This window comes from Micromonas commoda, chromosome 12 (genome assembly GCF_000090985.2).
Source record: "Micromonas commoda chromosome 12, complete sequence".
In the NCBI taxonomy this organism is placed as follows: Eukaryota; Viridiplantae; Chlorophyta; class Mamiellophyceae; order Mamiellales; family Mamiellaceae; genus Micromonas; species Micromonas commoda.
In genome coordinates, this window is record NC_013049.1 from 368756 (window position 1) to 383068 (window position 14313).

The 14313-nt window shown below is 64.5% G+C and overlaps 9 protein-coding genes across 9 annotated transcripts; 5 read left to right on the forward strand and 4 right to left on the reverse strand.

Annotated features, from left to right (window-relative positions):
- Nucleotides 1–321: 321 nt before the first annotated feature.
- MICPUN_63173 (predicted protein) lies at nt 322–495 on the reverse strand (the record flags this gene model as incomplete). The annotated part of the gene is made up of 1 exon (XM_002509197.1): nt 322–495. The coding sequence occupies one exon, from the start codon at nt 493–495 to the stop codon at nt 322–324; it is 174 nt and encodes a 57-aa protein (XP_002509243.1).
- Nucleotides 496–1403: 908 nt separating this feature from the next.
- On the forward strand, nt 1404–1814 carry MICPUN_103509 (predicted protein; the record flags this gene model as incomplete). The annotated part of the gene is made up of 1 exon (XM_002508960.1): nt 1404–1814. The coding sequence occupies one exon, from the start codon at nt 1404–1406 to the stop codon at nt 1812–1814; it is 411 nt and encodes a 136-aa protein (XP_002509006.1).
- A 175-nt stretch (nt 1815–1989) lies between these two features.
- On the forward strand, nt 1990–2724 carry MICPUN_63170 (predicted protein; the record flags this gene model as incomplete). Its single annotated transcript, XM_002508961.1, has 1 exon — nt 1990–2724. The coding sequence occupies one exon, from the start codon at nt 1990–1992 to the stop codon at nt 2722–2724; it is 735 nt and encodes a 244-aa protein (XP_002509007.1).
- Nucleotides 2725–2785: 61 nt separating this feature from the next.
- On the reverse strand, nt 2786–3757 carry MICPUN_103508 (predicted protein; the record flags this gene model as incomplete). The annotated part of the gene is made up of 1 exon (XM_002509198.1): nt 2786–3757. One exon carries the CDS (start codon nt 3755–3757, stop codon nt 2786–2788), a length of 972 nt encoding a protein of 323 aa, XP_002509244.1.
- A 293-nt stretch (nt 3758–4050) lies between these two features.
- Nucleotides 4051–4461, forward strand: MICPUN_86780 (histone H3; the record flags this gene model as incomplete). The annotated part of the gene is made up of 1 exon (XM_002508962.1): nt 4051–4461. The coding sequence occupies one exon, from the start codon at nt 4051–4053 to the stop codon at nt 4459–4461; it is 411 nt and encodes a 136-aa protein (XP_002509008.1).
- Nucleotides 4462–4774: 313 nt separating this feature from the next.
- On the reverse strand, nt 4775–5971 carry MICPUN_98168 (major facilitator superfamily; the record flags this gene model as incomplete). Its single annotated transcript, XM_002509199.1, has 1 exon — nt 4775–5971. One exon carries the CDS (start codon nt 5969–5971, stop codon nt 4775–4777), a length of 1197 nt encoding a protein of 398 aa, XP_002509245.1.
- Nucleotides 5972–6892: 921 nt separating this feature from the next.
- MICPUN_106354 (histone ubiquitination protein group a) lies at nt 6893–7884 on the forward strand (the record flags this gene model as incomplete). Its single annotated transcript, XM_002508963.1, has 3 exons — nt 6893–7206; nt 7358–7424; nt 7546–7884. Exons 1-3 carry the CDS (start codon nt 6944–6946, stop codon nt 7882–7884), a joined length of 669 nt encoding a protein of 222 aa, XP_002509009.1. The 5' UTR covers nt 6893–6943.
- Nucleotides 7885–8017: 133 nt separating this feature from the next.
- Nucleotides 8018–10777, reverse strand: MICPUN_98167 (predicted protein; the record flags this gene model as incomplete). Its single annotated transcript, XM_002509200.1, has 2 exons — nt 8018–9404; nt 10758–10777. The coding sequence occupies 2 exons, from the start codon at nt 10775–10777 to the stop codon at nt 8018–8020; spliced, it is 1407 nt and encodes a 468-aa protein (XP_002509246.1).
- Nucleotides 10650–14292, forward strand: DPE2 (glycoside hydrolase family 77 protein; the record flags this gene model as incomplete). The annotated part of the gene is made up of 5 exons (XM_002508964.1): nt 10650–10787; nt 10981–11352; nt 11413–11699; nt 11973–13844; nt 14034–14292. 5 exons carry the CDS (start codon nt 10650–10652, stop codon nt 14290–14292), a joined length of 2928 nt encoding a protein of 975 aa, XP_002509010.1.
- Between the last annotated feature and the right edge of the window lie 21 nt (nt 14293–14313).

Below are 14313 nucleotides of genomic sequence, written 5' to 3' on the forward strand. Positions count from 1 at the left end.
TGGAAGTGAGTGAGGAAGTAGGCGACAATATCAGGACCCTGATAGTTGAATCCGTCGACGTTGAAGCCCTGGAAGCCCCTGATGCGCTTCAGCGCCCCGAGTTGCGTCGCCATCCCGGACGATACGTCGTTCCGAGCGGGGTGCCTTCCCGAATCTCACTCGGCAGGCTTACCAGCCCGCGCCGCTTCTGGCCACCCACCGCCGCGGGGACGACGGGAACGGCTTATGACAAATCACGGGCGATGTATTCGCGCGACAGCGTCGCCGCGGATCGAGACCGGGCGGAGCGCGCGCCTCGATCTGGAGACGTTTCGTGGATGCTCACTCGGTTTTTTTTGGCTGCTCTCCCGGGTAGCCTTGGAAATCCCGGTATCCGCCTTTGGAGTCCGTGTACTCCTCCGGTGGCACGTCCCGAATGTCCGGCGTGAGACCTGCCTCCTTCCTCTCGCGAACCCTCTTCTCCGATTCAAGCCGCTCCTCCTTCTTGGGATCCATGCCTTTGCCAGTGGACGTGGCACTGCCAAAAATCTGGGTGTTCGTCTTGTCGCGGGCCCGATCGATTTGTCGCGAGTGTTTTTCGGCAGGGGGACGATGGGATTTTTTGAACGAAGCGCGACCGAAGGGGCGGAGGAGGGGCGATGTGGGTACGTGCGAAGCGCGAGGACGATGCGATGTGTGTATGGTTTGGTTCTTTGTGTAGAGTGGTGGTGATTAATTTATCACCATTGGTTTGTTGCGTGCGCGAAGACGCGACGCTTTTGAAGAGTTTGAAGTTGAGCGTCTCTGTTGGCGAAACGGGGCATTTAGCCGCCGAAGCCGTAGAGGGTGCGGCCCTGGCGCTTGAGCGCGTAGACGACGTCCATGGCGGTGACGGTCTTGCGGCGGGCGTGCTCGGTGTAGGTCACGGCGTCACGGATGACGTTCTCGAGGAAGACCTTGAGGACACCGCGGGTCTCCTCGTAGATGAGGCCGGAGATGCGCTTGACACCACCACGGCGTGCGAGGCGGCGGATGGCGGGCTTGGTGATGCCCTGGATGTTGTCGCGAAGGACCTTGCGGTGGCGCTTGGCGCCGCCCTTTCCGAGTCCCTTGCCTCCCTTTCCACGTCCAGACATGTTGTTAGAGTTAGTGTGTTTGTGTTGTGACGATGGGGTGGTGCGACCGCGGGTTTTTGTACCCCGATTTTTTTTTGTTTTTTGAACGAAAAGCTGCGAGCCAATCACGGACGAGCAGAGAGACTCCAGCCAATCACAACGCACGATGAACGCAATTCCGGGTCGGCAGTGTCAAAATCGGACCCAAAACCTGAAACTTTTTCGTCGTGGATGCGGGCCCCGACTTTTTGGCAAAAGAACTTTCCGAAAGCCCCTCTCCGACAACCCCCGAGGCGCACTGGCGGACGCATGGCGGATCCCGGCGCACCGAGAGTGAAGCTCCCCGACGGTCGCGAGGTACCCCCCGCGACCGCGCGCGGCGGGACGCAGGTCCCCGACCACGTCCTTCGCGCGATATACGGCGATTCCCTCCCAGCCCCCGAGCCGTCCACGCCCTCGCGCCCCCACGGCGACGAGGACGCGCAGCGTGCGGGCGAGCCCCAGCGGCTGAAGCTGATGAGCAAGGCGGAGCGCTACGACGAGTCGCTCAAAACGTGGTGGAAGGAGTACGCGGACCGGAAGAACGACGAGGAGGAGGAGCACGTGTCGGACTCGCTCCTCTACGACTACACGCACCTGCCGAGGATGACGCCCGCGCCCAACCTGACGGAGGACAGGCTGAAGCACGTCGAGCCGATGCACGGGGACGGAAAGAAATGAGACGATACGAACGAAAGCGTCACGCCACGAACGGAAATCACGGACACGATACCCTTAGTCTAGACCTCATAGCCAATGTCCACACCAGAAAGAAGAGCAACGACGGGACCAAAAAAAACACTTTTTCTTGGGGGTGCCGTCTCTATCCTCGCCACTGCGAGAGGTGCGAGAGGCGATGAAGCGATCTGTGTCGTGGGCGCTCGCGCTCTTGGTCGTCGTGATTGTATCGCCGGCGTGCGATGTTGGGGCAATAGACTCCATCGATGCTATTCCCCTGGGCGCGGGCGCATCGCGCGACGCTCCGTGCGCGGGCACCAGGTCCGACCCGTCGCCGTGCCAGGAGCTTCGCCCGAGGGAGTCGCTGAACGCGCAGACGCTAGCGATAGGGGGCGCGCCGCGGCTTTACAGACTGACGGGACTGCACCCGGAATCGGCGTACGAGGTCAGGGTGTCGTACCCGGCAACGAATCCCGCGGACGTGAGGGTGCGGATCGTCGACCCGGGTGTACAAATTTCAAAATCCGGGAGCAGAGGCGGGGGCCTGAGGCGGCTGCTCAACGTGGAGAAGATGGTCGCGTCTGCGCGCGAGCTCGCCGAGGCAGTCCATCCTAAACCGGGTGGTGGGCATCCTCCCGGGGTGGTCGTCGCGGTGTGGGCGGAACCGAGCGCGTGGCATCGCGACGGGCCCGCGGGCGCGCCGCGCGAGCTGGTGTTCAACGTCGTCCTCGAGCCAATGTCGCTCGCGGGGTTGGTGCCGTTCCAGGCGCTTCCCGTGGGTCTAATCGCGCTCGGGTGCGCCTACGCGGCGCTTTCAATGGAACCGATGCTACGGGAACTGGTGTGGGGCGACCTGGTTCGGAGACGGGGTGGGCAGCCGCTGAACTCGCCGCCGCGGGCACGGAAGCGATAGACGAAGGAAAGAATCTTCCTTCTCGTGACGATAAAAAAATACCAGCCGCGATCGACGCGGTTTAACCCTCCAGAGGCACGGGCTTCGGGTTCATGTGCCCGTGCTCCTCCAGCATCCTCTTCAGCGCCTGGGGATCGTTACCGTTGATTCCCACGACCGCGGGTCCGAACCTCGACGTGTCGATCTTCTCGTCGCCCTCGACGACGCACTCCCAGTGGTGCATGGCGAGCGTCGCGTGTCGCTTGACGACGGTGACCACAACCTTCTTCGATCCGTCCTCGTCGTCGATCTCCCACACGCAATCGTCGGGTTTGATGTCACGCAGGGTGGCACCCTCCAGGATGACCCGCTCTTCCTCGCCCGGTGCCCCGGGTTTGACCTTGACGCTGAGGTGCTTCGCCTTGAACGACACCGCGATTTGCTTGGCGCGGACGGCTCGGTCGATTGGAAATTCCACGACGATCTCCTCCTCGGTCTGCTTCCACGTGTACCGCTGCGTCGTGCCCCCGCACTCGTCCGCCGTGAGATTCTTCATCCCACCCTTGCCGTCCTGCCCCACGTTGCCCCCCGCTTGCAGCCGCGCCATCTCGATCGTCGCCTTGCGCTGCATCTCGAACATCTCCTCGGGGCTCTGCCCGAAGGTTTGGTCGTTCTTCGCGTCGTCGCCGCCGTTCATCTGCTGCTCCCGTAGCACGGACTCGAGCTCCTCGGCGAGGGACACGGCCTCGATCTCTTTCGCGCGGGTTGTTTCCCCATTCTCCTTGTCATTGGGAACAAGCACCACCTTCCTCTGCGCCTGCTCGAATACCTCCTGCGCCACCGATCGAAGGCCGTCGATCTCGTCGCCGAACTGCGCGGTGCCCTCTTCCGAGAGAGATCGTTCCTTCGTGGCCTCGGGCTCGCCGGGCTCGGCCGAGGATGGGATCGGTTTCATGCAGTAGCTTCGATACGCATAGTACGCCGCCGCGCCGACGGCCACGCCGAGGACGATGTTCCTCGTCGTAGACCCGCTGCTTGACCCCTCGGCACTCATCGCGTTTTTCGATGTGCGCGTCGAGGCCGAGTCGTGACCGAAGATCGATCGCTGCCAAAAAACTGAAACGTAGAGGTCGGTCCCAGCAACCAATCAAGGCTCTCAATTCTGGGTCACCAATTCCATTCCGTTTGAGGAATCGTCAAGTGCTCTCATGGCAAGCTGACCTCGATTTCCTGTGAAATCGGCAAACTCAGCGCAAAATATCCCCAAACCCATTTGTAAACTCGAATTTTTGGTTCAAAAGCTCGAGTTTCGACGCCGATCACGCCATATTCTTCAACACAAGAACCATGGCTCGTACCAAGCAGACCGCCCGCAAGTCCACCGGAGGCAAGGCCCCCCGCAAGCAGCTCGCCACCAAGGCGGCTCGCAAGTCCGCCCCCGCCACCGGTGGCGTCAAGAAGCCCCACCGCTACAGGCCCGGTACCGTCGCTCTCCGCGAGATCCGCAAGTACCAGAAGTCCACCGAGCTCCTCATCCGCAAGCTCCCCTTCCAGCGCCTCGTCCGCGAGATCGCCCAGGACTTCAAGACCGACCTCAGGTTCCAGTCCTCCGCCATCCTCGCCCTCCAGGAGGCGTCCGAGGCTTACCTCGTCGGCCTCTTCGAGGACACCAACCTCTGCGCCATCCACGCCAAGCGCGTGACCATCATGCCCAAGGACATCCAGCTCGCCCGCCGCATCCGTGGCGAGCGCGCCTAAGCGTTCGACCTATGGTCAGCGTTTAGTGTCCCTCACGGCAGAAAACCAACTACTCTCAATGGTGTTTAAAAATTTAACACCACCACTCCTCTGGAGGACCACTCAAACTCATCACACATCGCCACCCGCGCCTCGCCTGCGTTTTGAATTTAGTTCCCCCCATCCGTTTAGTTCAACAAGGTAAGCCCGCGCGAGACGCACCAAACCGGTTTCGGACCCGTGAGCGTGTTGAATTCGATGTATCAATAACAACATCTCTACTCGCGGCTGCGCAGACTCGCCGCGCCGCTCCCGAACCCACCCACCCACCCCGTCAGTCAAAGACCCTCTCGCCCGTGCTGAACGCCAGCCACGTCGCCGCTCCGAACGCGTAAACGCCCGCGGTGATGAACAACACCGCGCGCCACGAGCCCGTGCTCTCTAAGATCACCCCCGTCATGTACGTGCCCACGATCCCCGCGAAGGAGCCCGCGGTGTTGGCCATGCCGTGCAGCGCGCCCACGTACCGCGGGCCAATCTCCTGGAAGTTGACCAGGAAACCCGCCTGCGTGAACGCGGTGCAGCCGACGGCGACGGTCAGGACCGCGAGCGCGCCGTTCGCGGTCGTCTGAAACGTCAGCAACACCAGCATCAGCGCGGGTCCGATGAAACCGACGCCCTGGATGAACTTTCGCACCGTCGTGACCGACACGCCTCTCCCGATGAGCGAATCGGCGAGCGTCCCCGCGAACACGCCGGATGCCGCCATGGTCGCCCAAGGCAACGCGGAGAAATACGACGACCTCGCGAGCTCCAAACCCATCACCTGCTTGAAGTACAGGGGCATCCACGCCAGAAGGATGAAGTATCCCCAGTTGTTGACGAAGTTGGCCACGATGCACGCCCACACCGGGGCTTTGCTCAGCAGGAGCCGAAACGGCGTCGGCTCGGGCACGAACCCATCCTTCCCGGTCGAGTCAGCCACGCTCCCGCCGTCCTCGATCAACGCCAGCTCGCGTCGGGACACGCTCGGCGAATCCCTCGGGTACGTCGTCGCGGCGAACGCCCACACCACCGCCCAGAGCACCCCGGAGAGGCCGAACACCGCGAAAGGACCGGATACGCCGCCCCACGCGAGCATGGCGGGCGCCGCGAGCAGGCCAACCATGGAACCGCTCTGGAATCCCCCCATGCACGCGGCGACCGCTCGCGACCGCTCCGCCTTGGGAACCCAACGCGCCGTCAGGTTGTTCATGCACGGCAGCGCGACGCCCTCCCCGAGGCCCATGACCGCGCGGGTGAGAAGCAGCGCCGGGAGGCTCGTCGCCGCGGCGAGCGGCGTGGCCATCGTCGCGAGCGACCAGACCAGTATGCCCCCCCCGAGCACCGCCTTGCCGCCGTACCTGTCCGCCAGCACGCCGCCGAGGAGGGGCGTGAGCATGTACCCCCACAGGAAGGATGACTGGACCAGGCCGATCGCGCGTTCTCCCCATCCGTGCGCCTGCGCGAGGGGCACGCCGGCGACGGACATGATGACGCGATCGGCGTTGCACAGGAGCAGCGCGAGCGCGATGAGCGCGACGACGACGAAGCGGTATCCGGTCTCGCGCGTCGCGGCGGGCTCATCGCCGGTCGTCAGCGCGGGTGCAGAGGAGGACGCGCGCGTGCGCACCGAGTCCCTCCCGGACGAGGCGGTGGCGCTCGTCGTCCTCGTCCACCCCGTCGACGTCGCCGCGCGCCTCGCCCTAATCACGGGACGCTCCGGAACGACGTCGCGCGCGCGCCCCGACCGGACGGGTCCGGCCGACGTCGCCGCGCGCCCGGACCTCGGCGGCGCGATGCATCGTCCGATGCCTCCAAATATCGACGCCCGTCCCACGGCCAACATGGCGGTGGCCCGACGAGCGTGCGTGTGGTGGCGACGGTTGGATAGCACTGGACCAGACAGCTGAACCTGACAACTGGACCCAAACACCAAACTCGTTCACGTGCATGGGCAAGCAGAGACGCGCGGGAGATTCTCTTTTTTTTGGTTCGGGAGATTTTTTTGGTTTGTGACTCATCGTCGTCATCGCGACGTTGTGTCATCGGCGACGTTGTGTCATCGGCGACGTTGTGTCATCGATGGGTTTGCATTGGCTGGCGAGGTTTCTTCTTGGCGCGGGAGAGGTTCCACGAGCAGCGCGCGGGGCCTGCGCGGTGCGCTCACTTTCGGCGGAGCTCGCGGGTCCGAAGGAGCGCGAGTCACACACAAGGCGATCGAGGGTATCGTCGGTGCCGAAACCCCGCTCGACCGCGCGACGACCGAGCCAAACCCCTCAGGACCCCACGTAGCGCTACATGCGAGTCTGCGAGTCTTCTTATCTGCGCGAGTGAACGAAAAAATCGACCTTGAGACCGTGAAATCGTGGAAGAGCCGCGCGCTCGGCGAGGCGGGGATCAGGTGGGTTTGCGCGCGCGCACGAGTCCGGTGAGTGACTCGGGGAGAAACCAAGAGTTCCTCATGGCGGGAACGACAAGCACGCGGGTGCCGACGCGGTCGCACGCGGGCCGCCAGGCCGGCGGGCCGGCGGTTTCCGGGAGCGCCGGGTTCTCGCAGGGCCCGGAGCCGTCCGCTCCACAGGTCGATGTCGCCAAGGAGGGGGGAAAGGAGGGCTACGTCGACCCCGCGAACTCGTACTTCGAGTGCAACATTTGTCTGGAGCTGGCTCAGGAACCCGTCGTGACGCAGTGCGGTCACCTCTACTGCTGGTCCTGCATATACAAGTGCGTATCCGGCCCCGCACCTCCGCGATATTTTTGCCCATGCGGGTCCCGCACCGCACACCCGCATCTTGCATCTCTTGCGGAGCCCACCTCGAGCGCGCGGGTTCACCCCGGTTCTGACGAATAACTCACCCGCATCTCGCTCGAACAGATGGTTGCAGGTTTTCCCCGAGGCGCAGCAGTGCCCGGTGTGCAAGGCGGCGGTCTCCGAGAACCTGGTGCGTCCGCGCCCCCAAGAGCGCCCCTCATCCCAAAATCGATCCCGCAGCGACACCCTAATCTGATCTTCGGTTGAAGATTCCGGCGCTGACTCTCTGGCCCCTCCTCCCCTTCCCCCAGGTCATACCCTTGTACGGGCGCGGCTCGTGCGAGCACCCGAGGGGTAAGCAGATGCTGGGCATGGACGTTCCGACGCGGCCGCCGGGTTTGCGGTTGCTGGCGAGAAACACAAACGCCAACGAGGTGGGGGGCGGCGAGTGGGGCTTGGCTGGCGCAGGCGTCGCCGAGAACGTGGGCCTCATGTCCACGCTGCTCGGGTTCGGGATCCAGTTCGGCACGGGCGTTAGGTCCAGCCTGCTGATCGATAACATGAGCCCGGAACAACAGCAGCAGGCGTTCCTGTCGCAGCTGCTTCTGCTCCTCGGCTCGTTCGTGATCCTCTGCTTGCTGATCTTCTGAAGGACGTTTGACGGCGAGCAGAGAAAGTCTAACAGTGGTTGTACCTCATATGTTTAATAATCAAGCCATCTTCGTATTAATTTGGAATTCAACCGCCGAGCGCTGGCCGCGTCCTGCTCCTTCCGCCGCTCGCTTACTTCTTCCCCTTGGCGCCTTTACCCCTCCACAGGATGCGGATGGGCGACCCCGGGAACCCGATGTTATCCCTGAGGCTCCGTTCCATGTACCTCTTGTACGTGTCCGGGAAGAGCTTTGGATCGTTAACGAAGAACACGAAGGTTGGCGGCCTGGTGGACGCCTGCGTGACGTAGTAGACCCGACCCTTGCGGCCAGCCTTGCTCGGCGGGGACTTCCAGAGCGTCGCCTCCTGGATCACAGAGTTGAGGGTGGCAGTGGAGAGACGCTTCCTGTGGTGCACGGAAGCCTCGGCTGCCGCCTGCAAAACCTTCTGAACCCTCTGACCCGTCAGCGCGCTGGTGTAAACGACGCTGGCCCACTCGAAGACCCTGAGCTTGGACCGGAGGGTCTTGGTGTACTCGTTCATGGAGTACGTGTCCTTATCGATCCTGTCCCACTTGTTGACGCACAGAACGAGCGCGCAACCCTCCTGGACGGCGGCCCTCTCTGACAGGACAAAGTCCTGCTGGCTTGGCCCCTCCTCGGCGTCGATGACGAGCACCACGACGTCCGCGCGGCGCATCGCCTGGAGCGCCCTGCCCACGGCGAGGGACTCGGGTGCGTCCTTAGAGGCAGCCACGGACGTCCTCCTCCTGATACCCGCGGTGTCGATCAGCGTGTACTTCTTGCCGTCGGCGCCGATCACGTCGCTGTCGATGGTGTCCCTCGTGGTGCCGCTGTAGTCGCTAACGATCGACCTCGCGTCGCCCGCGAGCTGGTTCAGAAGCGAGGACTTGCCCACGTTGGGCCTACCGATGATGGCAACCTTTAAGGGCCCGTCCCCCTCCTCGTCCTTCCAGCTTGGGTCCAGATCCTCCGGGCTGGGCGGCGGGAGCGCCGCGACGAGGCCGTCCAAGAGCTCGCCGGTGCCCGTGCCGCTGATGGCGGACACCGCGAGCGGGGTGGGGCCGCCGAGGGACCAGAAATCCAGCACCTGCTCCTCACCCTTCGTGGTGCTCTCGCACTTGTTCACGGCGAGCAGCAGGGGCTTCTTGGAGTGGTACTTGCGGATCCAACCGTAGATCTCCTCATCTGCGTTTGTCAGCCCCTTCTGCCCGTCGCACACCATGATGAGCGCCGCCGCCTCGTTTACCGCGAGCGCCGCCTGCGACTCCACCATCCCGGGGAGGATCTCAAAGCCACCGACGGTGTCCACGCTGGGCGCGTCCTCCGGCGAGCCCGGGAGCGACTCCAATCCGCCCGTGTCCACCATCATGAACTCGGTGTCGCCCCAAAATGCCCTGATGTACATGCGGTCGCGGGTGACGCCCGGCTGGTCGTACACGATCGCCCGCTTGGTCCCCGTCAGCCTATTGAACAGAGCGCTCTTACCCACGTTTGGCCTGCCCACGATGGCCACCCTCGGCAGCTTGTCGTCGGGAATCTTGCCCCACTCGCGCCGAGTCTTCCTCCGCCGTCCTTTCTTGCTTTCTTTTCCGTCGGCATCGGCGTCGCCGTCGTCGTCGTCGACGAGGAAGGCCGAGCCCGGGACGTAATCCTCCTCCACATCGTCCGCGTCGTAGTCGTAGTAGTTGGCGCTGAAGTCGTCGTCCATGTCTCCCGAGCCGTCGACGTCCTCGTAGTCGTTGGCCACCGCCGACTTGAGCGACTTATCGACTTGGCCCCGCTTCATCCTCGCGCCATCCTTGGTCCTCGTCGCGGGCCTCTTCCCTCTCTCGTCCGTCTCGTCCATCTCGGTCCATGCCGCCGAGGAGAGCTCGGACGCCCAGTCCGCCGCCGCCGCGGCAGCCTCGGCGTCCAGCGAGGCCATCTCCTCCGCCGAGAGCGCCGCTGCTGCGTCGTCGTCGTCGTCGTCGTCGCCGCCGCCGCTCGCGTCGCCGAGCGCCCGCGCGGAGATGAAGACGCCGCGCGAGGGCCCGCGGACGTACGGAACGATGGGCGCGATGCCGCTCCACCACGTCGCATGCGACGTCGCTCCCGCGCATCCTCCCGCGAGGCATGCGAGCGACGCGTCCCGGTTACGGGTTACCACCGCCGCCGCCTCTTTGTGACGATGACGTGCCGACGCGGGCGCGAGGCGCAGGCGCACGGCGACCGAGCGGCCGTCACGCACCTGCGCTCGCGTCGACGCGCATGAGCGGGTCACTGTGCGCATCTGCGCGAAGCACGGCCTCCACGCGCTCACCGCAACCTTCAGAGCGATAGCCATGTCGACCACCACGCGTCCCTCGCCAATGGTCTCTCTCGGCGTTCTCAGATCGCCCGACGCGTCTCAGGATTCCTCTCAACCTGACCGAGGGACGAGGGTTTGTTTACGATTTGGCGACCCGAGGAACAAAACCCATAGGAGCGCGGGGCACTTTTTCGCCTCGGAAAAACCTGCTTTCGGCGGGCTTTTTTGTTGCTTTTCCAAGGGAAACCCATCCTCCCCTCGTCCGGGACGGGATATCCCGGAGCGTCGACCGGCGGAAGCGATACCCGATCAGGGCGGGTTCGCATCGAGGTTGACTGGGACCGGATTCGCGGGGACTCGGGGCGGTTCAGGCGTGTTATCCGGAGAGTAGGGGACGGCGCGAGCGCGATAATTGTCGTTGTTGGCGCAATTTTGTGCAGGGCGAAAGGGCGAGATGAGCGTCATCCCGAAGACGACGGTGGGCTTCCGGATCAAGTACTGGACCGAGTGGGGCCAAAACCTCGTCGTGTGCGGGAATGATCCCCGTCTGGGCTCGTGGGACGTTCGCAAGGGCGTGTTCATGCGATGCCAGGTGAGCGCCCGCGCCCGATCGCCTCCCCGCTCAGCCTCGTCAGCAGCCGCCGCTTGGGCGCCTCTTCTCTCCCGCAACCGCTCCGAACCCTCGGACCGCGTGCCCCGTCGCCGAATCCCCGTCGCGTCTCCGACGTTCCTCGCGCTATTTTTACGCACTCTTTCTGAACCCCCACATCACCTCCCGACCGCAGCATCTCGGCGAGGATCAGCTCCTGTGGACCGGGAGCGTCACGGGCCACTTCGTCGGATCGTTCGATTACAGGTACGCGGTGGTGGACAGGGACATGAACGTGGTGCGATGGGACGCGATCGTCCGGCACGCGCACTTCGCCCCGGCGATGCCCGAGGGTAGGGGCGGGGGCAGCGACGATAACAGCAGCGAAGCCTCCGGGAGCGCGGTCGGATACGGGAGGGACAAGGTTGAGATCCAGGACACGTGGGAGTTTCAGTCGCATCCCGAGAACCTCTTCGCGCGAGAGTCCTTTCGCGACGTCGCGCTCGACGACGGATCCGGTAAGAACGTTGAACGAGCGCTCGACGCGTTACCCGAACCCTCGACGCACGTTCCCGCCGCGGACGCGCTGGCGGGCACCCTCGCGTCGCTCGCGATTGAACCGCCGCAGTCGCGCGATTTCATCCACATCCGCCTCGAGGTGCGCACGCTGCGACTGCTGCCCGGCCAGCGGCTCACGGCGACGGGCGACTGCGCCGCGCTCGGCGGGTGGGAGAGGGATGCCGCGCCGGTGATGAACCTCGACGCGGTGACGCGCACGTGGTGGCTGGACTTTGACGTCGCCCCCGAGGATTTACCGGTGAGGTACAAGTACGCGCTGCGGGGCGCGACGCGAGCGGCGGATGCGATGGAGAAGGGCGTCGATCGCGTGGTGGCGCCCCTGGGTTGGATAGGCGAGTCCAGGGACTCGTCACCCGGTCTGTCCACCGGCACGGGGGGCGGGGCGTCGTCGCAGTCGTTAAAGGAGTCCTTAAGGGGCCAAAACAACGGGGGGGTTGGAACCAACGGGGAAAGAAACGGAGTTTCCGCGACTGACGGGGCGGATTCGCCGATTTCGCTCGACAAGGTGAGGCTCGGAATGACGTCGTCGGACTCGCCCGCGTCGCACTCGCCCGAACGGACCGCGGTCCAACAACCCGTCCGGGCGGGCGGGCGCAAGTCCCACCACAGGTCCCCGTCGCGTATCGTCGCCAGGGATGGGCACTTTCGCTATCCGGGCGCGTGGCGCGGGTCCGGGTTGGCGGCGCCCGTGTTTTCGCTTCGATCGTGCGACTCGGTTGGCGCCGGGGACTTTGTCGATCTCAGGACGCTCGTGGACGTGGCGCACGCGGGCGGGATGAACGTGGTCCAGGTGTTACCGGTGAACGACACGACGGTGCACAACATGTGGTGGGACTCGTACCCGTACTCGTCCGTGTCGGTCTTTGCGCTGCACCCGCTGTACCTGCGGATCCAGCAGGTTGTGTCGGAGGCGGCGAGAATCGCCGGGCCCGAGCACACCAACAGGTTCGCGAGCCTGCAGGCCGAGGTCAACAAGGCCAAGGCGGCGCTCGATTTGAAGGAGGTTGACTACGAGGCGACGGTGAAGGTAAAGATGTCCGTCGCCAGGCGGTGCTTCGAGGCTGTCAAGACCCCTTTCCTCAACTCGACCGAGTTTAGCGAGTTTCTCGCCGAGAACGCCGCTTGGCTCAAACCCTACGCCGTGTTCTGCGCCCTGCGCGACCTCTTTGGCACTGCTCAGCATTGGAGGTGGGGCTCGCTCGGCTCGGACAACAGCGCGGGCACAGTGACGCGCCTGTCGCAGCCCGGCAGCGAGGTTTACAACACCGTCGCGTTGCACTACTTTGTCCAGTTCCACCTGGACGCGCAGCTCCGCGCGGCGGCTGCGCACGCCAAGCGCGTGGGCGTGATCCTCAAGGGCGACCTGCCCATCGGCGTGGACAAGGCGAGCGTGGACACCTGGATGTACCCCAACCTGTTCCGCATGCACACCAGCACGGGCGCCCCCCCGGACGATTTCGACCCGAACGGTCAGAACTGGGGCTTCCCCACGTACAACTGGGAGGAGATGAGCAAGGACGGGTACGGGTGGTGGCGCGCGAGGATGTCGCACCTCGAGCGGTACTTCTCCGCGATGCGAATCGACCACGTCCTGGGATTCTTCCGCATCTGGGAGCTCCCGGCGCACACGCGCGTGGGGCGGATGGGTCGGTTCCGTCCCTCGGTGCCCATTCGGCGCCACGAGCTCGAGCAGAGGGGCTTGTGGTTCGTGGACCGCCTGTGCGAGCCGCGCGTGACGTCGTCGATTCTTCGGGAAATTTTCGGCGATCGCGACGGCGAGGTGGCCGGTCGGTTCATGGAGGAGACCGGGCACGACGGGCACCTACCCGACGGCCGCGCGATCAACACGTACAGGTTCAAGGCCGAGTTCAGCACGGAGGAGGGTTTGCTGGGCTCGGACGCGTTTAAGATTCGGGACGGCTCGCCAGATTGGCTCGTCGAGGAGACGGAGGCTATGCGAAAGGGTCTTCTCCACCTGCAGCACAACGTGTGTCTGCTGCGGGACCCCGAGGACCCAGACGCGTTCTACCCGCGCATAGAGATGCAGAAGACGTCCTCGTTCAACGAGCTCGAGGGCTGGTCTAAGGATGCCCTCAACTGGCTCTACGACGACTATTTCGGCGCCAGGCAGGATACGCTCTGGAGGGAAAACGCGAGGCGCACGCTGCCCGCGCTGATGACGTGCACCGGTCAGCTCGTGTGCGGCGAGGACCTGGGCATGGTCCCACCGTGCGTCCCGCCCGTGCTGGACGAGCTCGGCATCCTGGGCCTGCGCATCCAGCGCATGCCCCACGACGAGGGTGAGTTTGGCCGACCGAACAGGTACCCCTACGCAACCGTGTGCTCCCCGTCGTGTCACGACACCACCACCACGAGGGCGTGGTACGAAGCCGACCGACACAGGCGCGCGAGATACGCGCACCAGGTGCTCGGGATGCAGGGCGACGGGCAGCTCGCGTCCTGCTTCCCGCCGCCCATGGCGTACAGGGTGGAACACGTCGAGGAGGGAAGCGGCGCGCAGAGACGAAGGACGTCGGTGGGTTCGGTGGGCGCCGGTGACCTCTCCGGAGCGACGACCGGAGACGGGGCAGCTTTGGACGGGGCCGGGGACACCGGGTTCGTGGAGCGTCAGCACCCGCCTCCGGATAAGTGCGAGCCCCACGTCATGAGAGCCATCGTCCGGCAGCACATGGCGTCTCCCAGCGCGCTGGCGATATTCCCCGCGCAGGACCTGTTGGCGCTCGAGTCATCCTATGCGCAGCGACCGGCGGAGGAGGAGACAATCAACGACCCGACGAACAACAGGCACTACTGGAGGTTCAGGCTGCACGTGCGTCTGGAGGACATGCTCGCCAACTCGGAGTGGCTCGCGGACATCAGGGAGATGGTGAACGAGAGCGGGAGGGTGGATGGGAAGATGACGACCTGACCTAGGGAGATGTTCTGAGAA